This window comes from Seriola dumerili, unplaced genomic scaffold (assembly GCF_002260705.1).
Source record: "Seriola dumerili isolate Sdu_G_001 unplaced genomic scaffold, Sdu_1.0 BDQW01000149.1, whole genome shotgun sequence".
NCBI lineage: Eukaryota > Metazoa > Chordata > Actinopteri > Carangiformes > Carangidae > Seriola > Seriola dumerili.
In genome coordinates, this window is record NW_019174404.1 from 9,562,699 (window position 1) to 9,587,114 (window position 24,416).

General features: G+C 39.7%; 1 protein-coding gene across 1 annotated transcript in view; it reads left to right on the plus strand.

Moving 5' to 3' along the window:
* Positions 1–23,991, plus strand: part of fancm (Fanconi anemia complementation group M) — a 39,619-nt gene extending 15,628 nt beyond the window's left edge. The window contains exons 5-24 of the mRNA XM_022750906.1: positions 5,412–5,543; positions 6,275–6,407; positions 6,567–6,659; positions 6,748–6,852; positions 7,447–7,607; positions 8,098–8,304; positions 8,412–8,652; positions 8,753–8,901; positions 9,745–9,906; positions 17,378–19,379; positions 19,499–19,587; positions 20,210–20,278; positions 20,481–20,601; positions 20,934–21,080; positions 21,232–21,335; positions 21,438–21,943; positions 22,022–22,115; positions 22,311–22,665; positions 23,436–23,730; positions 23,842–23,991. Of these exons, the coding sequence (XP_022606627.1) occupies positions 5,412–5,543; positions 6,275–6,407; positions 6,567–6,659; positions 6,748–6,852; positions 7,447–7,607; positions 8,098–8,304; positions 8,412–8,652; positions 8,753–8,901; positions 9,745–9,906; positions 17,378–19,379; positions 19,499–19,587; positions 20,210–20,278; positions 20,481–20,601; positions 20,934–21,080; positions 21,232–21,335; positions 21,438–21,943; positions 22,022–22,115; positions 22,311–22,665; positions 23,436–23,730; positions 23,842–23,968 (5,292 nt within the window). The 3' untranslated portion in view covers positions 23,969–23,991. The remainder of the gene's footprint in view (positions 1–5,411; positions 5,544–6,274; positions 6,408–6,566; positions 6,660–6,747; positions 6,853–7,446; positions 7,608–8,097; positions 8,305–8,411; positions 8,653–8,752; positions 8,902–9,744; positions 9,907–17,377; positions 19,380–19,498; positions 19,588–20,209; positions 20,279–20,480; positions 20,602–20,933; positions 21,081–21,231; positions 21,336–21,437; positions 21,944–22,021; positions 22,116–22,310; positions 22,666–23,435; positions 23,731–23,841) is intronic.
* Positions 23,992–24,416: the final 425 nt, after the last annotated feature.

Here is a 24,416-nt window from a genome sequence, read left to right on the forward strand (position 1 = left end):
TGACCCTTTAAGAAATTGATGAATGCCTTACAACAGGACACCCAGTGGTAGGAGGTGGCGGGGAGGGAATCAGGAGTGTGTGCGCATATACATTTATCTGCATGACAGCCATGGCTGCCTTTGTAAATGTAAAAGGAGATAGAATACAGACTCATTGTAAAATGCTGTAAAATACAAAATAAGCATTAAGGACCTGAAAAAGAGGGACAATAAGGCATTTTAAATAATTATCCCATGTGTTATTTGCATTGGTACATCATTATCTAAATAGTCTTTTAATATGGATGATGATAAATTAAAAAAACTTCCCAGGCTGAGGATAATAAACNGAGTGACACCTTGCTGCATTTGACTCTTTACACCCTGACCCTTTAAGAAATTGATGAATGCCTTACAACAGGACACCCAGTGGTAGGAGGTGGCGGGGAGGGAATCAGGAGTGTGTGCGCATATACATTTATCTGCATGACAGCCATGGCTGCCTTTGTAAATGTAAAAGGAGATAGAATACAGACTCATTGTAAAATGCTGTAAAATACAAAATAAGCATTAAGGACCTGAAAAAGAGGGACAATAAGGCATTTTAAATAATTATCCCATGTGTTATTTGCATTGGTACATCATTATCTAAATAGTCTTTTAATATGGATGATGATAAATTAAAAAAACTTCCCAGGCTGAGGATAATAAACAAACTTGAACTTGTGTGCTATTGGACAGACTAGGCAGGATTTCCTCTGATCTGTGTCACTGCAACAGCATTCCACCATGTTGCACCCTTCAACATGCACGTAGAGAGGCTGTTATATAATCTCCTATAGTCTGTGGGGGAGTCTCCATGTAAATGCACACATGCAAACATGCAAACACAAACACACATAAACTGAAACACACACATTTGACAATAGTCTACAGGCCCCCTGTATCTATCCACCCACACCCCTACAGGGGTTGTCTTTGTCCTTATGTCTGTTCCTTGTAAATCCACACAACTGGACAGTGATTACATTTTGATTTACAACAGCACCCTCGCAGCAACATTAGTGTTCATAATAATAATAATGATTGTAGATATAATAATAATAATAATAGTAACAGAGTTTTATCACATGATTAAGCTTTTTGAGGTTTCCACACTTTATTTTAGCCAGGCAACCTCCTTTTCAGTGATGGCAACCTCCTTTTCAGTGATGACAAGGCAAGCTTTACAATGCGCACACATAAACACACACACGCACACACCAATATGTCCTTTGCATTGTTGACATACAAGAGTGAGTTCAGCTTAGTGTAGTTTCTGTTATTAATAGCTGCCTGCCAACTGGCTTTTTCACTGATTCCCTACGTCACTTAGCTCTATGCCCTTCAACCAATCAGCTGTTGGCCTCTGCCGAGCATGCTCAGTGAGGCTCCCGTCGATGATGTTGTCATTTGGCCCACGTCCTCTCCTCTCCTCTCTTCTCCTTTCTTCTCCTCTCTTCTCCTCTCCTCTCCTCTCCTCTTTTTTATGAGAGCCATACACTGATTTTGTTTAATTGCCAACCCACAACATAACTCACCTTATTGTTTGCTACCTTAAGGCATTTAAAAAAAAGAATTTTTATCATTACCATTATTATCACAGTTTCTGCTTCAAATTAATTAAAAAAAAATTTCCTGTGCAATCTGACCTGTTCTTATACAGTGCAGATAGAGGTGGCTAAAATTAAAAAGTATATTGTACTATTTTTGTCATGACGTATCTTCTTATTATCACTGTATGCAAGATTTAAGCTGTAGGTGTGAAGTGTGTGGTTGATACTTCACTTGTAAAATGTTTAACAGTTTCGATCTATTTGATCTTAATTGTGACAGGTTTTACATACATATGTTTTAGTGCTGCTGTACCGCTCAGGCACACTCACTCCTGTTATCCTTAACTGTGAAGGAGAGGCCCACAGTCCCAATATCACACATCTCTCTCCAGCATGCCATGTGGCATTCAACAGCAAAGCAACAGCAACGACTGAATTTACACTTGGTGCTTTTTCTGTTTTATTGGTGATCCTCTGCATTAATCAACAAATAGAAAAATAAGCAAGTAAACAAATTAATAAATACAATTACAGACAAACTGGTCCTGACAGTTCTGGTAAACAAAGACGAAGTATATTAAAATGCCTCCTGATGTGATAAATTTAATTGACATGCATAAATCAATTTTTATAAAAGTGTAGTAAACAAGCACATTGCACTGAAATTATAGCTGAACTAGCACACAGTTTTCTCTCTGCACATTTTGTCATTTCACTCCACATTCCAACCAGACAAAAACAGCGACCTCACTAATCTGGTTCTGTGTAATCTCATAATCTGGCCTTGACCGCTGCATACACATTCCCACACTGTGCTCCACCTGTCAATTAACTAGAGGAGGGGGGGATTGCGCCTTGTAACCAGCTTGTGGTCCTTTCACTCAGTGTTGTTGTTGACACGCACAACCTCACAGACGTGCATATGCAGCATGATGGACACACACTACAGAAGAGTCCATGAGAGTATCAGTTTTTATTGCTTCAGAATTGTCAGAAATTTTGTGTGACAACAAGGCTATTTAACACGGCTAAGTGCTAAAGATTATGGAGGCTATAAAACTTATAACACATTAACATATTGGATAATGTAGGATGAGTTAGGTTAGGTGACTATAAATTGCCTTGTAGAGGCAATTGTGAGTGTGAATGGTTGTTTCTGTACATGTAATAGACTGGCGACCTGCTCACCCTATGTGAGCTGGGATAGATCGATCAGACAAAAATGAGCTAGTTTAGATTATAGGCAAATACATACATGTTGACGTGTGAAGCTGGCATTGTCAAATGCTAAATATGGTAGCTTTAATCCTGTCATGAGCTATAGTGTTGTTGGACAAGTGGAAATTAAAATAAAAAGAAAAAGATATGCTCTTGAGACCAGAGTTTTCTTCTCCAAATTTCATGGAAATCCATCAAATAGCTCTGAACAAAAGTGTTAGATGGACGATGAATTAACCACATTACTTGAGGCTAAAAAGTATGTGAAAATGGGATGAACATTTACTTTATAATATTAAGCACATGGAAATCATCATGACTTCAATCTAGCTACTTTATATTCTGCTCATCATTTTGCAGTGGATGTCATTTATTACTCTGAGTCAGCGATGAAGAAGCTGTGAAATATGTGGAACAGACACAAACGTGACTCTGTGTTTGTAAATATGAACTGAGATCCCAATTCTGCTGGAAGGGTTGTTGTTGTCACACGGCAGGTTGAGCTGCATGTGTTTATGCTACAGGTTTGAATCGCACCTTAGGGGTGTTGACAGACATCATTTTTCCCCCTCAGCCATCCTTGTCAAACATAACCAAAAATTAACCCTTCTTTTTCTGGTCTTCTTCTGTAGCCATTTATGTAGAAGCCTACAGTATTTTCTGGCCCATCTGGTCTGTCTTTTTCTGTACCCAGAATTACATGAGACCTTCACTGCGCAATTTAATCTCCATCCATCTCCTCCCATCAGTGGTCCATCATTTCCTTCATCTGTCACAACTATGACTGAATCAAATTGTAACGGAGCTGTTACCATGTGGTATTCTACGGTATGTGAAAGAATACAAAAATATAAAGTAAATATAATATAAACTACACAATAAAATGAAAATGTAGATAAAGAGAGAGAAAGAAAAAACAAAACATGCAGTTCACATAGAATTACACACACTTTACATGCCTATTGTGTACATTTACCTACACACTGAAAGTATTACTCACTATTGCACTTGGTCTTAAGTTAACAATTTCTCTGTGTTTAAAGCCGTCATAGTAGCAGATGAATTAATATTAGAAATGTAATAAAAGATAAAAAATAATCCTCTAATCAAATAATCCTCTGTTGTCTGTACCTTTTATTAAATTAGCAAACTCTTGAAATCTCACTCTACTGCACAATGCATTAATGAAAATAAAAACCCTGCAAAATTTTGAATAACAACATCATTTCTGTAAAGTAGAGTTTCTTAAGCCACAGTTGGTTCCTCAGTTTCTCAATAAACCTCCTCTCCTCTGGCAAACACCTGTTAAGTGATCTGTCCTCAGATTTAAACCGTATCATGTGTAATGAAGGAAAGACCTAACCAGATGGACTGGCCTCCTCACACTCTCATGAAAGAGCATTTAGGGCTAGGTGATATAGCTGTTGATGTTTTCCGAAAGGTCAGTGGAATTAATGGTTGTTATTTAACCCTTCATTTTTGTCTCTGTAAGCTCTATGAAGTAGACTCGCATTTCACCTCAGAGAAACAGGCTGAGGTTTAGCAGAAATAACACTTTAAGAAGGAAGCATCATTTAAAATGGTTTCTCTTTTCTGTCCTAGTATTGATTATTGCCACTTTTTGTTCCAGTGGTGATTGTGAAGGTGTTTTAATATAAAGGATGTGTGTCAAGATCAACGGATGCTTGGATAACTACAGCTACATGTGTTTCTTTTTGGGCATGTTCGTCTCTTATTTTCTTGATTGTGATGCTTGAAAACTGCTTGGAAATTAATCGGTGAGAAAAAAATATGTGTCAAAGTATTTTAGAATATATTTTATGTTTAGATTTAAATATACTGTTATGCAGCGATCACTGTCAAAATGTTTTAAAATAGTGTAAATTTATTGACATTTTATTTTGAAATATTACAAAAATATTAAATTATATGATAAATATATAAACAGTATAGCCTATGTTGTTGTTGTTATTCTTCTGCTCCTCCTCCTCCTCCTCCTCCTCCGTTTGGCCTACTTTGTACATCGTACCATAATTAAGGTTTGTGTCCATTTCATAAGACAATCGGCACTTACAAATGTAAGAGTGTCTGCCCACTTCTTCTTTCAGGGCGGCCTTTTATTCTGGCCAATTTTCAGAGCAGTTGTTCCACACATCTTAAATTGAAATTGTAATGACCCAGCCTCCCATTATCTGCCGTCGTGAGGATGAATAGATATTGTTAAAATTGTCTGTTTGACAAATTGCTTCCATCTCTCCTTCCATTATTAGGAAATGAGGACAGGGAGAGGAAAGAAAGAAAGCACATTACAGTGTGATTGTGTCTCTTGTTGAAGTAAGACTCCTATTCAGTCTGTGCAGGTTTGTTTACCAATAAAGGAACACCTGTGTGACTCAAAGTGGTCACAGAGTGTGTGTGTGTGTGTGTGTGTGTGTGTGTGTGTGTGTGTGTGTGTGTGTGTGTGTGTGTGTGTGTGTGTGTGCGCGGATGCACTTTCCAGCCTTATGCAGCAGGGTGCTAGCTTTCAGTCTGATGCATTACCCCCTAAAGCAGGAAATGGCCTATTATTGATGACCCACAGTATATTTATATATATATGTTCCTTACACTTCCTGACAGGTGCTGGAGAAATTCATGTCTCGTCTGGTCCAGAACCGGGTGATGGCACACAAGGACCTGAAGACTCTCACCAAATACCAGCTCATCCTCGCCAGGGACCAGTTTCGCAAAAACCCACCACCATACATCAAGGCATGGACTCTGCTGTGTGAATTATTGGATGCTACTGTGCGCTATACAGCTTTACATGATATGATACACAGCATCTAGCAATCACTGGCACTCAGTTTAAAGATATATGGAGCCTAGGAAATGACAAAATATAGTAAAAAGTTATCAGACGAGTGAAAAATGTAAATGCTTAGATTACATTGATAAATAGTGTTGGCGGTTAGATATGATAAATGTATACAACCTTTTACTTTTGTTTTAACTTCCTAACAGCTAGTAAAAAAAAAACATTCAACAAAATGCAAACAAAAACAACATACAACAAAAAGCATTTGTTCATTAACTTTGTCAGCCTTAGCTTGCCAGCTCAAATGTGTATAATATAAATTTAACCTCTCTAGATAATTGGACTTGTATGTTATTTTCTTTCAAGTCTTTAGAGCATTATCTTTTAGTTGAATTAAAATTTATAGATTTTAGAGTTTTAAGTTTTGATTTTCCTGATAAGCGTGGCTACCTAAGGAAGCATTGAGTGGAAATGCATCAAATGATATCATTTTATAATATAACATCTTACTTGCAAATGAAAATCATGCTTTAATGTATTTTTAAATACAATAGAAGCAGGATAAAGGATGCTATTGCAACTGATACACAGAAAACTCCTAACCTGAATATTTCACTCATTCAAAGCCTTTTAATCAAATTCTTACCAGTGATCTCATAGACATATAACCTCTTGCACTCTACAGGGTCCACAGCAGGGAATGCTGGAGGGCGACTTTGCCCTTTGCATCAGTTTGTACCACGGCTATGAGCTGCTGATGCAGATGGGCCTCCGATCGCTCTTTTTTTACATTCAGGGAATCGTGGATGGATCAAGAGGTCAGTCACTTCACCGCTTGGCTTATTTCTTGCACTTTAACAGATTTCCACCAAAGGTTTTTCTTCCTGGCCACAGGTTGTATGCATACCCAATAATATACAGTGTATGCTTTGTAAAACTTCTGATATAAGAAACTCTCCATGCGCTTTTTGCTCCAGAGATGTCCAGGGCGAGGAATGAGCTGCAGAGGACTCCCACCTTCATGGACCTCTACCATGAGATGGAAGCAATGTTTGTGAAGCCATCTGCTGGTACCTGAACACAAAATCAGCCAGATTTCTGACCCTTTATTATTGGATGAGACACTTTGATAAAATCCTGTGTGATTTATATTTTTAGGTCCAGATGAGCCCTTCATTTACAGTCATCCCAAACTGGAGAAACTGGAGGGGGTGGTGCTGCAGCACTTTGCCCAGTGGGCTGAGAGCTCTGCAGACAATAATGGTGATTTACTTATTATAGCAGTGCTATGCTGTGACTCATATGTGGAAATATTGTTCTGAGTAAAAGCTGGATAAATAATTATTTTCATGTTCTAACTACAGCAAAGACAAAGCATACAGCATTGCATTTAGATTAATCATGTTCTTCTGCTGACATTAAAGATTCAATGTTGGAGTTTTGTCTTGTGGCTTCTCTAAAATTCCTGGTTAATATATGGCACCACAGTGTCCATACAATACTTCCAATCCTCAGTTATATGTAAAACTCTTGTCCAGAGTCCTTCTGAGAAAGCAAAAGCAGTGAAAAGAGCCACAATACAGCATTTTTTGTAAATGTAATTCAGTCCGTTGGAGTTAATACCTTGATCCTAAACTTGGAAGTGAAAACCAAAATAAAATTTGAACAAAGTGTTTGATCAATCAGAGCATATTCAATTTGGAGAGATCACAGAACAAAGCATTCCAGAATCTGAATCAAAGAGGCGTACTCAATGTTAAAGTGCCGTAAGAAATTGGCTCATGGTTACTGAAGTAATTTGTAATCAGTATATTTTTTCCCTGTCTCACCAATGGCCAGGTTCAGGTCCTCGGGAAGTAAGCACGCGCGTGATGATCTTTTCGTCGTTCCGTGAAAGCGTACAGGAGATCGCAGCCATGTTGAACCGCCATGCTCCGCTGATCAGGGTCATGACATTTATGGGCCAAGCCTCAGCTGGGAAGGGGGTCAAAGGCTTCACCCAAAAGGAGCAACTGGAGGTAGAGACCATCTGCCTGATTTTTTTTTGGTTTTTGAAAAAAGGACCGATTTTTGGTAATTTTAGTAATATGTAGTGAGATAAAAGGATACTACGGTGGTACGGTTCACCTTATTGTGAATAAGATCATTTTTGAGTTTGACAGGTCTCGTTTAAATCTAGTAGTGTGGTACTATATAAGTAAACCGATTTTAAAAAATAAATAAATAAATAAATAAAAAGAAAGAAAAATGTCTGTCTGCCGGTCTGTTGATTTCTCTGCTGGGTGCCTAGTGTGGGTAGTTTCTATTTTCTCTCTGCATACAGTCTGTGCCATTTCCTCTGAGTAAATAATGCAGGAAAGGCGCTTACATGTGCATGTACATTGTGTTCTGATGGTTGCTGTACACACTTCACATAGTAAAAATAGACATGTTTAGGATTACAACATAAGATGGAAAGATTAAAATGCTTTTACGACGGCTTTGTTTCTGTTGTCATTTGTGTTTTAGGTGGTGCACAGGTTCCGTCAGGGAGGATTTAATACACTGGTGTCGACCTGTGTGGGTGAAGAGGGGCTGGATATCGGAGAGGTGGACCTCATTGTTTGCTTCGATGCACAGAAGAATCCTATCCGCCTCGTGCAGCGAATGGGACGTACTGGACGTAAACGGCAGGGACGCATTGTTGTCATCTTGGCTGAGGGACGCGAGGAGAGGGTGAGTGTGACCCTCAAATTAAAAGTTTGGTGCACCGTTCGTTTCCTTACTCACAAACAGTTCCACAAAACTACCTTAATGGTCATTTTAACTTTTGATTCCCTCAGACCTACAACCAGAGCCAGAGCAACAAGCGCAGTGTGTACAAGTCCATCACTGGCAACAAAAGCGGGTTCCACATGTACCCCAACAGTCCCCGCATGCTGCCAGAGGGGGTGAACCCCAACCTGCATAAGATGTACATTACCTGTGGCCAGTTTGACCACCAGGAGAGCAGCAGACGGTCTGTCAGGGGTCGACGGTCCCGCTCTGAGGGAAGGGCCTCACTCATCCACCCTCAAAACCTGAGTAAGGGGCTACGCAGGAGTATATTTTGGTTATTTAAAATGAAGATGGAGAAGAGAACCTGGACATGGGTTTCTGAGTTTGCATGTGTCCACTGTGTTAGTTATGCAGGGCAGTGCAACATCAGACGGGTTTCTGAGCAGTACAGAGTATTCCCTGTGGACATCTACCATGAGGCTGAAGGAAGATGAAGCTCAACCAACCCTGAAGCAGTCCCACTTTGTGTCCATATGCGCCGATCTGCCACCTCAGGTTTTCTTTCTTTCTGCCTTTATTTTTGACTGCTTTTTTCTTTGTTTTTTTTGTTGAACATCTGAAAAGTATCGAGGACATTGTGAATGAAGATAAAGCTGTTGTGAGCTCATTTTAATACCCCTCCATACAATGACATCTTTCATACTATGTTTTATAGAATGTTTATAGAATACTTAAAAATGAAATTATAAAATTCTTTTTTTGTCTTCAGTATACAAAGACACTGTTTGCCTCAAAGTCTTTAGAAAATATACTATATATACAACATATAAAGAGATGTTTTGCCTTGATTAGAATTTCGTTAGTCAAGCAACATGCTCTGTAGCATACCTCACCTTAGACTATAATATCTTTGAATGAACTACATGTTATCGGATTGAAACTAATAAACACAATGGAAGTAGTGAACTTGCAAACTGACACCATGATGTTTTTGCAAAAAAAAAAACTGACTGAAAATGTTATTATTTTTATTATTTTATTATTATTATCATAATTATCATTATTATTATTATTATTATTATTATTATTATTATTATTATTATTATTATTATTATTATTATTTGAGTTTGTTTGCACCCTTCCTATATTAAATATTATGACAGTTCTCCACTGGTTCCAGTTTATAGCAATGCATGGAGACAGCCACTGAATTTGCCATGATCTCAGTTAGCAAAATCTCCTGCGGAGGAACACCCGAGGTTGGAAAATGACATGTGGAAAAAAGTCAGGAGAAATAGAATCTGTGCCCTGTTGTATTCCTGCCTCTGTGCCATTCATTACTGGACTGAATATAATGTTACTATTTTACTAAATCCTTTCTTTGATGTCCTACAGGAGGAAGCTTCCAAAAATGGGCCCCGATCCAGAGAGCTGTCTTTGTGGGAATGGAGACACTGGCAGCACAAAGTGCTTCCTACCCATGTTGTTGATCATTCCCATCGCTGCCACCACTTCATTAAGGTGATGGAGCTCATAGACGGCATGAGAGAGGAAAATGAGGTAAGAAGGGGAACAGCTAGCTAATATGATCGCAATGTTTTGTATTAACATCATGAGCATCAAGGTTACTGTGTGGCATGAAGGAAAACAACTGAACTGTCTTTAATGTGTCATTAGGTTAAAAGGTTAACCAGATGACTGTGTAAACACTAATTAAAAGTATACATAAGTTAATCAAAGCTTCCTGGTGTTAAGTAAATGGTTTTAGAAATTGGCTTCAAACACTTTCAATAAATCCTGGTTAGTTTGATGAAAGACAGAAAGTAGTCGATGTTTATGCCAGGGAAGACCAAACTTCATAAACTCACCAGGCTGAAAGGAGTCAGCTGAGGTGCATGTGAAAATAAAATTGTGATTTGGGTTGAGTTACTACATTCATCGTTTTGATCTGGAAGGCAAATTCCTGGCATGATAAACAGGCTCCATGGCGTAACTGTGGTTTTGGTTAAAGAAAAAACACATTTATTTGTGTTCAACAGGGTGCTTCAAGGCTGCTCCTCCTCTTGTCTTCTTTCTTTTAAATTAGATTTAACTAAAAAAAAAAAAAAAACAACTATTTTTAACATAGTTCTGGAAATACTTAATCACACACTGCTGAGGTTCTTTGGTGCACTTTTCCCCCCCAGTGTGTTATTAATCTTTTTCTAGTCACCTGTTTCCAAATTTCTGATCAACATTCTTTATTATTTTTATAGAGAAGTTAACTAGTTTTTCTGCCTCAGTAAACAAAGCTGCTAAAAGAGCAAATTTGGATGTTTCTCAGCTCATAATTCATCTGCTTTTGCTGTATGCTGACCCAATAGCGGTTTGGTTGACGGTCTTAGCTGCTAGTTGATAGCAATCTTGTTTTTCTGGTAGCTTGAATGGATCAATTATATCAGCGAGGTCATCAGATCTACTAGCACTAGTCACATAACAGTTGTTATCATGTTGAATCTACAGAACGTCTCCAGCAGGAGAAGACTTTTTTTTTTAAAAAAAAGGAAATACACCAGGCTCATACAACTGTGTTGTTATGGTGTGGTTTAATAATCAATATCAGACAAGTAATTTAACCACAGACTCTTCCTGACCTTGTTTACATTTAGCCAATCCCTCCTCACTGCACACCGTATCACCTTAGATATCAGTTTTGAAGAATGTTCTAGGCTTCCTTGTCCCACCATCTGCTGTTCCACAAGATTGTGCCATCGATAAGACCCCTGAATTTATCTAAATCCTTGAAATTGGGTCAGAGATTATGGTAAAACTGACTATTGGCTGAACTAACAAATGGGTTCTTATTACCTTTTTTTCTACAGTGGGTCTTGACCGTACTAGGAGAGGAGAGAATTAGCCCACCTGTAAAAACAAAACAGGTTTACATGGCGAGATGGCAGCTAATGCCTCACATGCTTCCATGGATGAATTCAGGTCAGGAAACAACCAGTGAACAAAACAGAACTTATATTCAAACATTTGATTGAACATGAAAAAAAACAACAGTTTCCAAAAGTAAAAAACAATACGCTGTAGAACATAAATGCATAAACCTGAATTATTAAACAGTGCAGAGGCTGGGCTTGTTTAATGGCAGCGGGATACTGTGAATATAATTTGTCGCTCTGTGGTTGTTTGGGTAAATAATGTTCACTGAGTAATTTTTGCTTGCACTGGATGTCACAAGCCTTTGTATTTGCTTTTTGGCTCGATTTGCTTCATCGTAAATCATGCAGTGTAACCTGGCAGTTTTTTTTTTCAGTTTAATCCCCAGCAGGTGGAGTTGCATGCCAGCTTTACTTTTATATACAGTAAATATAAGTAATATATATTATATACAGTAAATTATCCTGTAACCTCCTATCCTCCTCCAATCTTGGTAAAGCTTTAGTTTGAAGATCTGTTATTTCCCAAAACATTTTTTTTGAAACTTTCCTGGAAATGACCATGTAGTGTTAATACAATTAGTTGTGTTTATTATGGACTTCCAGATTCATTTCCAGGAAAGAAATTGCTACATTTACACAAGCAACTATTTATTAGTCATTAGAGTTTATTGTTGGAAACTTTATTCTCTATTTATGCTGAATTCTATCTTTGTTTGTGGACACATGTTTAACTGACCTGCTGTCCTCTGAACACTAAATCTCAAGTACCAAAATTAAGTGATTCTTTCCAGAAAAATCTATTTTTCCTCAATCCATTTTACCAAATAGACTAAGAAACTTTTTTGACACCAAATCTTTTTTGACACCATTTTTAAACATGGTTTGATAAACAGTAAATCATCATTTAGTGCTGATGAAAACAATTTATGCCCCAGCTCTGTCCTACACTCATCTGTATACTGTGAGGGATAACGTTCGCCACAACTTACTTGCTTGGCCTGAATTTGCAGGGAGGCCTACTGACCCTTTGCTCCACAAACATCAGAGGAGGAACAAAAAGAAGAAAGCACCTAAATGAAAGTCCAAACTTTATTTTTCTTATAAATCTTGCCCACACATGTCCTCCTCTCCTTAATAGCCTTGCACTCCAGAAGCCATTATGCTCATTTTAGGCCATTTTCTGTCTGGGTGCGTTCAAAACCATGCAGTGTTTTTCATTGTGCCGCTGCTTTCTCTTTATGATGAGAGGACACATGGCAGGCAGGCCTCCTCTCCTGTGATTATGTAACGATTCTCTGAACTGTTACATAAAGCCAGGAAGCTGGAAGTAGGTCACGCTGTAATGACCTAGATGTACAGTGTACTAGTCTGAAGAGGGGCTAGTGGGAGATCAAAAAACAGATGCAAAAAAATAAAGGATAAAGAAAAAGACAATTATAAAACTTTGAAGAGAACTAAAAAGACACAAAGTTATAGGGTTTGCCTTTTCAGATAAGCTGAAATGTCCAAGTGTGTGCAGCTAGAAACTGTAGCTGTGCTTCCTAGCAACTGTTGCTACAACACCTCTAATGGGTAAAGTTCGCAGTATTTGCAGAATATCGTCATTTGAATTAAGGCATCTTGTGTCGATCTGTGTCTACCAGCCTGAGGACAAAGAAACTCGAGGAATTCTTATCCTGCGATGTGGCATGTTTGGAAACAAAGTTATCCAGATTGATTCATACGGCTGATGCTTTTTTTGTGTGTGTTCATGAGCATCAAATTCCTATGACTGTTGTAGTGCAATGAGATAATCAGCGGAGAGGAGTTTCCACTTTGCTGCTTCCTCCTCATGCAGTCTGAACAACATGAACCCTCTGACCCTCTGGCAGTCTCTCTCTCTGTTTCTCTCTCCCTCTCTCCTTGTCATCAAGTTTATTTCAGTCTGCCACATCTCTAGATCTAGAGACTTAATCTGATCATTAATTAATTGTGGGCTAGGGGTTAAGGTTAATCCTGTGTGAATCGAGTGCAGTGCATTATTTTTCAGCAAGAAAAGCTGTTAAAACTCAGTAGAAATTAAGTATTAAAATTTTTCTTCAAGGGAGGAACATGATAATAGATTCCCCCAATGTCCAGTGTGACTAAATCCTTGAATGCCTAAAAGCCTCTGTTCCATTTTTTTTTTTTATCAGGATTGTGATGTTTAGAGGACGAGCTGCGGCCTTGGTGGACAGCATTGACCAAAGCTGTGTCTGAGGGATACAGGAGTTTTAAGGATTTGTATAAGATGGATTACCCCCAAAAAACCTGTGATTTATTTCTCAGATGGAGGGTAATACTTTCACAAAATTTTTCGCAGCTGCAGTACGGAACATCAGTGACCTCAGGAAACCTGCACTTCATGTCTCTTTATGTGATTTGTGACAGTTTTTGAAAGAAGTAGCTGGCTTATCAGCTCACCAGACAAGTGCTGCTTTTACTTTTAACTATCAGAAACCCAGAGTATTGTGGTTATACTATAACAAACCTCCTATGAGAATAGCTGGTGGAAACATTTGGCTTGATCGTTCAAACTCGCTCAGGTCAGTGATCTGTGGACTGTGTTGATGCTGATTAACTGCAGGGAGTAATTATCGAATATTTCAGTTGTTAATTAAGGCCAATTTTCTTGATTGAGTTGTCACACAGGTGAAAAAGCAAACGTGTTACTAACAGCATTATGAGGGCTTTGTATTAAGTGTCCCAGAAAGCCATTACAGAGTTCATCTATCATTAATTTAATTATTTACACCTGTGCTTTTCCTACTGTGATATCTCAAAATGTCTTATGTGAAAAAGGCCTGTGAGTGAATAATATTTATTTATTTATTACTTTCAACAAACAACATATAATAACACATAATATGATCATATAAGGAAAGCGCACTCCTGATTTAGAATACACACTGCTTAATTTTCTGTGTTAATATATTAGTCATTTAAATGTGAATTTACAATTACATGGTAAAAAATGATAAGTATGATTTATAAAATGTAAACACATATGTAAACAGATCAATATTTTAAATAATGATCAGTTAAGAAAATTAAAAATTAGAATTCTTTTATCTAAACTCCAAAACTTTCAATTTTATATGTAAGTATGCAAATAATTTGTATGGTCAAAAACAAAAACAGACTGGATATTATTCATTAAGTATTAATAAATAGTTAAAAAAAAATGTATATGGTTAAGTAAAATGTAAGCGGGTGTAAATAGGTCTATGTTTTTATTTTTTATGTTATGATCAGCTGAGAAGATCACAAAATCCTGTTATTTTTTCTCTAATGATTTTTTATTTTTTTTTAAATCTTATAATTTTTCAATTTTTATACATGGACAAAAAATACAGAATGTGACTTAAAATGATTAATAAGGAAAATTTATTTTTGATTGGATCAGTAAGATGGAATTAAAAAAGACATTCCAATTTTACTTTTGAACATTATTAAATGTAATGTTTTTTTTCTCAGAAACTGATATATATGATATATTTAAAATCTAAACTAAATATAAAATATTCTAACTCAGAAATTATTTGTGTCTTGATTACAGATTTCCTTCCTTAATACTGTAAATGTAAGAACATCCATTCTTTTAGTCTCCTTGTACTTATCCGCCATAATGTGAGGACTATTGAATCAGTGTGGTCTCCGAGGACCAGTGTGCAGAGTGGTGCAGTTACAAGTAGCTAGCAGTATGTATTTGTTTTCTCCTCTCAAAATATAACAGCTGTTAAGTGGTTATGTTTTCCATCAGATTATGTTGTAACATGAACCAAAGCCACGGCCGTGGCAGGCAATTACAAAGCTCCAGTGATAATATTTGTACAGTACTCAGAGACCATTCAGAAACGTAAATAGATTCTATTTTTCAGGAGAAAGCCTCGCCTGTGAAAAGTATTCAGCCCCCTATGGGAACTGCTGAGTGTTAAAGTGTTAATTACAGCTCTCATGCTGTGGCTGCAGGAGTGTGACACCTTCAAGCTGTTAATGTTTGCCTCCAGGTTTGTTTGTCTAATTAAGGGATTCAACTAATCCAAGGTGTGAAGAAATACATGTATAGGAGTTCTTTATTCTTTTATTTGCTTTTCACAGTAAATATGGCTATAACTGTTATTTAAGATGCCTGTCATGTCAGAGTGTAATGTAAGACATGTTTTGATGTTAAGTGGCTGATTAGATTACATATGTTCTGCAGTCTCTATGAAGGCTGAATCTCGCTCCCAATTTTGACTGAATTACTCGGAAGCTGTTCTTACATGACATAAAAAATCATCAGGAACACAATAGTGTGCTGATTAGGTGTGAAAGATGTGAATGAACAATAAAAAAAATGTTGTTGACACACAACCATTACTACTGGCGCCATGTCTGGAAGTCGAAACCTGCTGATCCAGAATCAGATCCTGTCGATTCCTCATAAAGAAAACAGGGGTGACTTTTCTGTATGTTGCAATATTACAAAACAAGCTGCTGATGCTAATTCAGTGGTACAATTAATCAAAAGTAAATTCAAAATTAAACAAACAAAACAAAACAAAAGAGAATCAGTGAATCAAACAAGCTTTATTAGTAGTTTTGAGCCTAGCTAGCAGCTCCACTAAAAACCACAAAATACACAGTCACCTTTGGTTATACAGCAAATCTAGATTTAGGAATTGCATGCACGCCCTTGTATGAATGTATGGCCTTAGTAGGTCTGAAATATTTAACAGCTTATAAGTGATTAATACAATTTTAAACTGCATTCTGAAATCAATGGAAAACCAATAAAAGGTGGTAACGTGTTCTCTTTCTTTTAGTTCCAGTTAAAAGGCTTTTGGACCCATCAAAGACAATTTATCGCTTTTTTTTATTGAGCCCTCAATATAGAGGCTCAAATAATCAAGACACCAGGTCAGCGTCAGACAGAAAATTATTTCGTTTTAATGACACTTATGTATTTGATTAAACTGAGTTGGCTTTGAAAGCATGTCTATTAAAAGACACGGTTTCACTGTCAGTCGAATAGTGGGCAGGTGCCACCATACAGTGCTTACTGCACTTAGTGACTTTTTGGGCAAAGAGCCAGCAGGGTCTTACCAACTCTATCTGGAACTAAAGGCAAGTGTGTGCCTGTTTTCGTCACTAATACACAGTTTTATAACAGAATAAAAGTAGAAACATACTTTTTTTAAAATTTCCTCGCTCTAAGAAGGTCTTTTACGCAGTTTCCTATTTTCTAACACCAGGGGCTATTTGTTCCCATTTAAACCATTCCCACTCTATTTAGTGTGACGCTTTATTTAATACAGTGACATAAAGTCTCCTCTTATTCAGTTTTATTGCCCTCTTCCGAGGCAAAACTGTTATTTTGCTCTCCATGCAACTCTACCCTGGCTCCCACTCTACATGACGCGTCTTTTTCTTTCCTTTGTGTATTCATGGAGCGCCTTCTTCCTGCCGCTCACAGGTTCGATGGCACCCTGCCGGCCCAAGCTGGATACCACTCTCGATGAATCATTTCTGGGTCACATGGTCTGTAACCATGACAGGTGTTGGATGATTACGATGTGTATGCACTTGTGCGAAAGGTACAATGAGAAAGAGATGGAAAGATGGAAACTTTTTTTTTTTTTTTTTTTTTTTAATTTTGAAGGAGATTCTCTGTTTTACAGTCCATTAAAATAGTTTTCCTGGGGAACAGTATCTAATTGTGATGAGACTTTCCCACGTCCGCCTTCGATGTTTTACAAAAACTAATTTGGGGAATGTTACATCAGACGTTTGTATGTGCCCCATGTGTGGTTACCATGTGACATCTCTTCATAGGGCACTTCCTGATTATATTACTGTTTGATTGCTGAATTGGCCGCTGTGGAAATCACATGTGTTCTAAAATGGGTTGGCAAGTCCAGAGGCTGATTACAGCTTTTTGACCTTGGTTCTCCTGCTGTGGGATGTTTTCTTACACAACTCTTCTGTGTGTGTGTGTGTGTGTGTGTGTGTGTGTGTGTGTGTGTGTGTGTGTGTGTGTGTGTGTGTGTGTGTGTGTGTGTGTGTGTGTGTGTGTGTGCGCGTGCGCACGGGCTTGTGTTCAGGGGGAATGCCGTTACGAACAGGAGCTTCTACCTTACCTCAACGAAGCCGATGCTGTTGGCCACGTGAAGAACAGACAGAAGAAGCAGAGGAGCGCAAAGACCTGCACTAAAACTACTAACAACAAACCCAAACTGTCTCACTCGACGTTGTCTGATCTAGAATGTCCCGATGAAGAAGCAGACAGAGAAAAAACAGAAAGAACAAGTTTAGTTTCCACGTTAGCTGTGACAAAACAAAGACCTCCAGCTGAACATGATACTGAAGCACTTTATGAAGACTTCTCAGATCACCTGAGACCTGAGGCGATCCATCCTCCTCCTTCAAAAAATGACTGTCCAGAAGCTGACATGGATGACGACTGCGCCATTATTGACGAGGGTGTCATAAATTCAGAGTGTGCAGTGACAGAGCCTATACATTTGCACAGTATTTCACAGCTGATTACAAAAATTGATGAAGATGAAGATGTTGAACTTCAGGCCATGTTCTACCTTCCTAAATGGGATTCAGCACCTCCTCCATCCTCTGCTAAACTCCTCTCAGGGAATGATGAGAGTCTGAAGGTCATCCTGGCCAACGTGGCGGAGCTCCTGTCCCGATCTCCACCGTCACCACCTGCAGGTTTAGAGGCTGACATGGCTGCGCCGTCACTTCCTCCCTCTCCTCGGCAGCTTCATCAGCCATTTCAGGTCACCTTTACCTTGGACGTAGACGACGACGACGACGACGAAGTGGTGGTAAGTGAAGCTGACAATGCATCCCCAAGGGTAGACTCGCATCAGCGTCCAGTGGGTGAAGAGGAGAGTGAAATTTATAATGATTGCCCTCATCAGGAGCAGCAGCTTGTCCGTAAAGGCGCGGACAGCCCCAGCTGGGATGAGGTCTTTGGGGACGAAGAAGTAAACGATGACCATCATCTCAGGGAAGACGGCAGGGAGACAGACCTCCAGGAGGAACAGATTATTGAAGATGCTGAAAACAATAAGGGAAGCTGGGATGATTTGAGCAATGAGGGAACGCCAGACTTGATAGATGGAGGAGTAAAAGACGACAGGGCCTCTCAGTGCAGCTCTAAAACAGACAAGAGCATGGATCTGTTTGAGGATGACGAAGCCTTCCTGCAGATGTCCATCCCAGACATCTCCACTCCTGGCATCACACCCAGGACATCCCCTTGTGCCAGAGACATTTCCAACAGCACAAAAAAGATGACTAACACTTCACAATTGCACGACCCAACACACCCGTGCAGCACAACGCACGCAGCAGACAGCACACACAGATTAAACACAGTGCAAACGGATGAATTAACGCACACAATGTTGATAACACATACTACACATGCCAAGCTGACACCTCAGGATGCAAATATGTATAACACTACAAAACATAATACAAACACAACAGCACCCAGTAAACGTATAATAGACAGTTCAGTGACAGACGAGGTATTTACGGCTGATTGCAAATCTCCCACAGTGCATCGAAATGCAGACACCTCCCCTGACTACTTCTCCGTCAACTTTGACCTCGGCTATTCACTGGAGGACTCGGAGGATGAAGCAGAGGTCGAGGCTGCCCCATGTATGTTGACCTCTCCACGGCCCAAAAAGCAGACTGACTCTCCTTTGTCTTTGCCAGCCGTCTCTAAGTCTTCCACACCCAATAACACCTTCACTAGACAGAGAACGCCTGCACAGTTCAGTGAATCTAAATCGTCTACAGCACAAATGTTTTCAGAGCAAAGGAGGAGAGGAATGTCTCCTCTTCTGACTTCACCTTTGATGCCTAAAGGTGGGGGACTCCCATCTCCAATCACGTCACTGGGAGCAAAGAGGACGCTCATTCCTGGTCCAGCCGGGCCTCACACACCGACTTCACTCTCCAGCTTGAAACGGAGACGACCGATGGGTCACCCCGTCAAGGCTGAGAGAGGGTCCGGTGTGGAAAACAAGTCAAGTCAGGAACCTGTTGTTGTGTCTGACTCCCCTCCTCATCCAGGTTTGTTTACCCCTTAAAAAATGTGATTCCTAAACTTTAGAGTTCTTTATATTGGCTCAGTTTGTTTTGCCCTGATCTATCCTGAAACTACTGTCATTGTTCTGTCTCACCTTTCTCAGTGGGGTGCAACAGTGACAGTGAAGATGAAGTTGTGGTTCTTAAAAGAAGACATCAGAACAAGGTCAACCCTTTGTCATCCCCAGAAGTGGTGAGCAAAGCCTGTTGATATTAGGACTACAACTAATGACTATCTTTTTATTAATCTGCTGTTTGTTTTTTCAATTCATCGATTAATCATTTTGTGCATAAAATTGTCAGAAGAAATGTCAGACTGAATGTCAGAAAATTGTGAAATTGTGAGATTTTCCGATACCACATATACATTTTCTGCAATTCCTATCCAAACAGTCCAAAACCTTTGTTGTTCACTTTCCTATCATAGAAAACCAGAAAAATTCACATTTGAGGAGCTGAAACCAGCAAATTTTTTGCCGTTTTGATTTTAAAAAATTGCTGCAGATTAATTTGTTCTGTCTGTTAAATGACTAATCATTGCAGCTCTTCTTGATATATGTAAGACAGGAGATATAGGACTGAGACGGCTCAGGCTGCCTCCGTCCATCGTCACCAAGGTACCTGTAGTTGTTATGGCAACCTGCCTGCAAGCAGTAATGAAGCATTTTTAGCTCCTCAAGTGTCTCAGCAAAACATATCTTGATTAAAGAAAGAAAGAACTATTCTTATAATAAACACTGACTAACTTGAGTTGTTGAGTCCAGACAGAACATCTATGTATGCATGTAAAAGGTGACATGTCTTGTCTCTGCTAGTCCAAGGTCTCCAGTGACGTGGACTCTCCGGTGGTTGTGAACAGGAAACGTGCAGCTGCACTTAATACTGTAAGATTTTCTTCATTAGTGTTTAAGTATGCCACACGGTTCAACCATTTCAACACAGCTGATTTGATTTAAATTAAACTTTCACTCCATGCATTATTTACAATAATTTAAACACATGCTCATTATGTAGTTAATATGCAGCACCATAAACTATTAACAGCGTACAGTATTTGACTAATTTGCTCTCCTCATCGTTCTCCAGTCTGACGAAGAGGGCGAAGCTGTTTCTGATGATGATTTCCAGAATGACAGTGTGTTCATGCGCCGAACTAGAGCACAGGGAGCTGAGAGGAAACAAGTCCAACAGGCAAGAGCCAAGGTCTGTACAGCAACAGATAGCTCTGCAGGGTGCTGTGATCTGAATCTCAATCCTGTCCTTTAGTCATCGCGTTTATATGCAGTGAATGATACAAAGACATATCTGGTTTGTTTCTGACTCCGTTATGAGTGTAAATCTAAGCCCTAGTCTCTTTCATTTGAAGTAGCTAACTGTTGTTGGTCTCTTTCAACACACAGTCAAAACAAATTTTTCTGATCATATTTTTGACCATATATATGTCAAATCTATAAATATCCATTATCAGTTGCGCCTTCACTATTTGTCAACCTTGACATTTTCCATCGTTCCTTTGTCAGCACGCCATATGTCGAAAAGGGCGTCAGTTCCTGGATCAAGAAGCGGAGCTGTCAGAGGATGCAGAGGGGCCAGATGTGTCATCTGATGAAGAGGATGGAGAGGAACAGAACCAGTCTCTTGATGGGTTTGTGGTCGACAACATGCACCTCTCCCAGGGACTGAATGGTACAGCACCAAGAAAAGCGATTGGACTGTATCTTTAGCAGTTTATTCAAATCAGATTCACTGAACTAAGTGTTTGAGTGTTTTAGTAACCTGAAGGAGTCCTGCTGTGACATTTACACTTGGGCTTCCTGTCTGTTCTCATTTACATTAGACTCAGAGATGCATGGGGTTTACCTAAAGTCAGTGAGAAGCCCTGCAGTCCAGGGCAAGTTCAAAATGTCTTACAGAAACCATCACGTTGACATCTTTTCCCAGGTAATGCTGTATATTTTATTCTCAGCTTTTCTTTATTCAATACAAATAAAAATTTCCAATGTCCAAACTCAGATAACCCATGTCCCTAACATTTATTCCCAGGTGCCTGAGATGGATGAAACGTACGCAGAGGACAGCTTTGTGGTCGGCAGTGAGGTAGAGGAGGTGGAGAGCAGCGAGGAAGAGGCTGAAGACGTTGAGCTCATGCCTGAGGACTCGTATGTAGACGGTAGGAGGCAGTATGCCACCAGACGACGTGTTTTCCTGCACAAAGTCAGAGCAGAAGCTGGAGCCGGCGTTAAGACCAGGGCTGAAGCTCCACCAGAGCAGAGAGCGGGGGTGAAAACCAAGCGTACCCGGGTCATCCGCATTAATGATTCCAGTGATGAGGAGAGAGGTGAAGGTAATAAAGAGAGAAGTCCTCCAACAGGAGGGGATGTTGCTGTCCCCTTGCGGCCAAATGTGGCACAGCCGGAGCCCAGCAGACCTCAGCAGCAGCAGCAGCAGCAGAAAGCCGTCTCCTCCTCGTCTTCAACCATAGCATCCAAGGTCTCATTGTTGAGTAAAGCACGGAGGAGCTCAGTGACTGAAGAACAGCAAAACGAGAGGTAAAGAGACCATCATATAGTTGCACGCATGTACAAACACTTACCAGTTACTAGGGTATTGATTGCGCTCTCCTGCAGGTGCCGCCAGAGGTTAGAAAATCAACATCTCCTCTCTGATGAGTTAGACTTTGTGAAGTCAGAGTCGCTGTTATCCTCCAACATTCAACTACAGGTAAAAGCAAACAAGACGAGATATAAACACACCTGTTCATAGGGCCATACAGTATGTGTGAAAGCAAGATGGAGTACATAGAAACACACTGTACTGATTATAGAATGGATACCTTATCTCTAAAATTTGCTCCCGAAAACAATTTATTTGAAACTTAAAAATATCTACATTTGACATTTCATTTCCCATGTCCAGGCAACCTCTGCCACCTCCTCAGTGCCTCAACCCCAGAAGTCCATCGGTCAGGATGTGTCGGTCAGTGAGTCCCCAGCTCCACCCGGGTCTGTCTGTATTCTGGTGGACAGTCGCTGCATCAGTACCGGAGTGGACTTGATGACCAGCCTGCGCCAACGCCACGCGGCCACCGTCCACGTCTGCTCACTGGACGGCAGCTACTTCATCGTCAGCAACCGCATGGCAGTGGAGAGGCACAGCCAGTCAGATCTGGCCGCAGTGCAGAACCGGAAGCGATTGGTCGAAAGAGTGAACAGCCTGCAGGGACTGTTTGAGCGTGTTTGTCTGATTGTGGAGAAGGACCGTACCAAGTCAGGTCAGTTTGTGTATTGATTTTGTGACTTAATAATAAGCCTTTTTTTTTTTTATTAATATATAATATACACTCTGTATTTTGCTGTGTATTTTAAGGCTTTTATACATGATTTATAATTGGTTACTCCTGTAACTGTTTATGTTTAGTTGATGTGCTTTCTTACTGAGAGTAAGATAAGAAGATTGATACCACTCTCGTGTGGCTATACTAAGCTTAAGTTCTTGTTTGTTTTATCTGTACAAAAAACCCAAATGTAGTTGTGACAGTTTGTGGTGTTATGGGAGGTTGTGCTGGACTGTTTCTTAGCCATGTGCAGTGACTTCCTGGAGTCTTGTCTGCTCCAGGCCTGTCTGTCATTACGCCAGGCCAAGAAATAGTCCAGCACATCTCCGTGTAAAAAAACATTTTTACACTTTGGTTTTTGTGCGGATAAAATAAACAAGGCGGAACATGTTTAACAGTGAGCTGTAGGGCGTGGTGGTGTGGTGGGCAGATTTTGTCATCTTCAGTCAGAGCCAGGTTAGCTTTTTCCCTCTGTTTCCAGTCTTTGTGCTAAGCTAAGTTAACCAGCTTCAGGAGCTAACTAGCTTCAGGAAAGGAAATAAGTGTTTCCCAAAATGTCCAACTATTGCTTTGAATAAAGTTAAATGAACTAGCTTATTCCACAGATGTACACTTAATGCCCACAGGTGTAAAGAATAAGAAATAATTCAGATTTCAAATTTGATCAACTGTGAGATCATATTTGTTTCCGATCATCACTATCTCAGGTGAGGCCTCACGTCCATTTCAACGAACACGTTACTATGACGGCACATTAGCGGGCCTGGTGCGCACTGGAGTTCGCTTGCTGTGGAGCGATGGTGCTGAGGAGAGTGCGGGCTTGCTGGCCGACCTGGCACGACTGGAGCAGCGAAAAGGTCAGGGCATCAGTGTGCCGCTGGAGGTCAAAGGGCAGCACAGGCAGCAGGCCCTGCAGCTGTACTTGAGCCTGCCTTCAGTCAGCTATGTCCATGCTCTCAACATGAGTCACAACTTCAGGTCAATCAGCCAACTAATAAACAGGTAAAAGAAGTGTGTGTTTATATCATGGAAAGACAAGAGCCTGATACCTTCTTTCCCCTCTTGTTTACACATCATAACATCTCCTCTCATTTACGTGTTTTCCTCCTCCAGCTCCATTGAAGCCATACAGAAAGGAGGCTGCATGAGTCAATCCAGAGCTGAAGAGGTCTACCGCGTCCTGCGCTACTCCTGTGACTCCTTCCTTATGAACACATCCAAAGCAGGAAAAACCATTTAGCAACCTGGGGGAGGCTGACTAGGAATTCCACAAGCTGAAATCATCTCTGGTAAAAAAAAAAAAAAAGAAAAAAGGTGGAGATTAATGGTGAAGTATCTTTACTTTTCCCTGCCCTTTGTTTTGCCTTCTTTTATTTTCAGTCTCACATCAGACCAGAGGATGCCAGTTACTCTATGTGCAGTAACTGTTCTATCAGATGTTGTATCTCAATGAGATAAGAGCCTCAGGATATGGCTTCAACCTTTTTGCACAAGTTGAAGGGGAACCCAACTCAACCTGATATAATTATTATATAATACATTGAGTTTCTCTATATAAGCATAGTATTTGTTTAAAAATCATTTAAGACTTGTACTGGCAGTAATCCTGTCACAGTATTAGACAACACTGATCATAAGAACTCAATCAATATTTGAATAACTTATTGTTTTTGCTACAATAATGGACA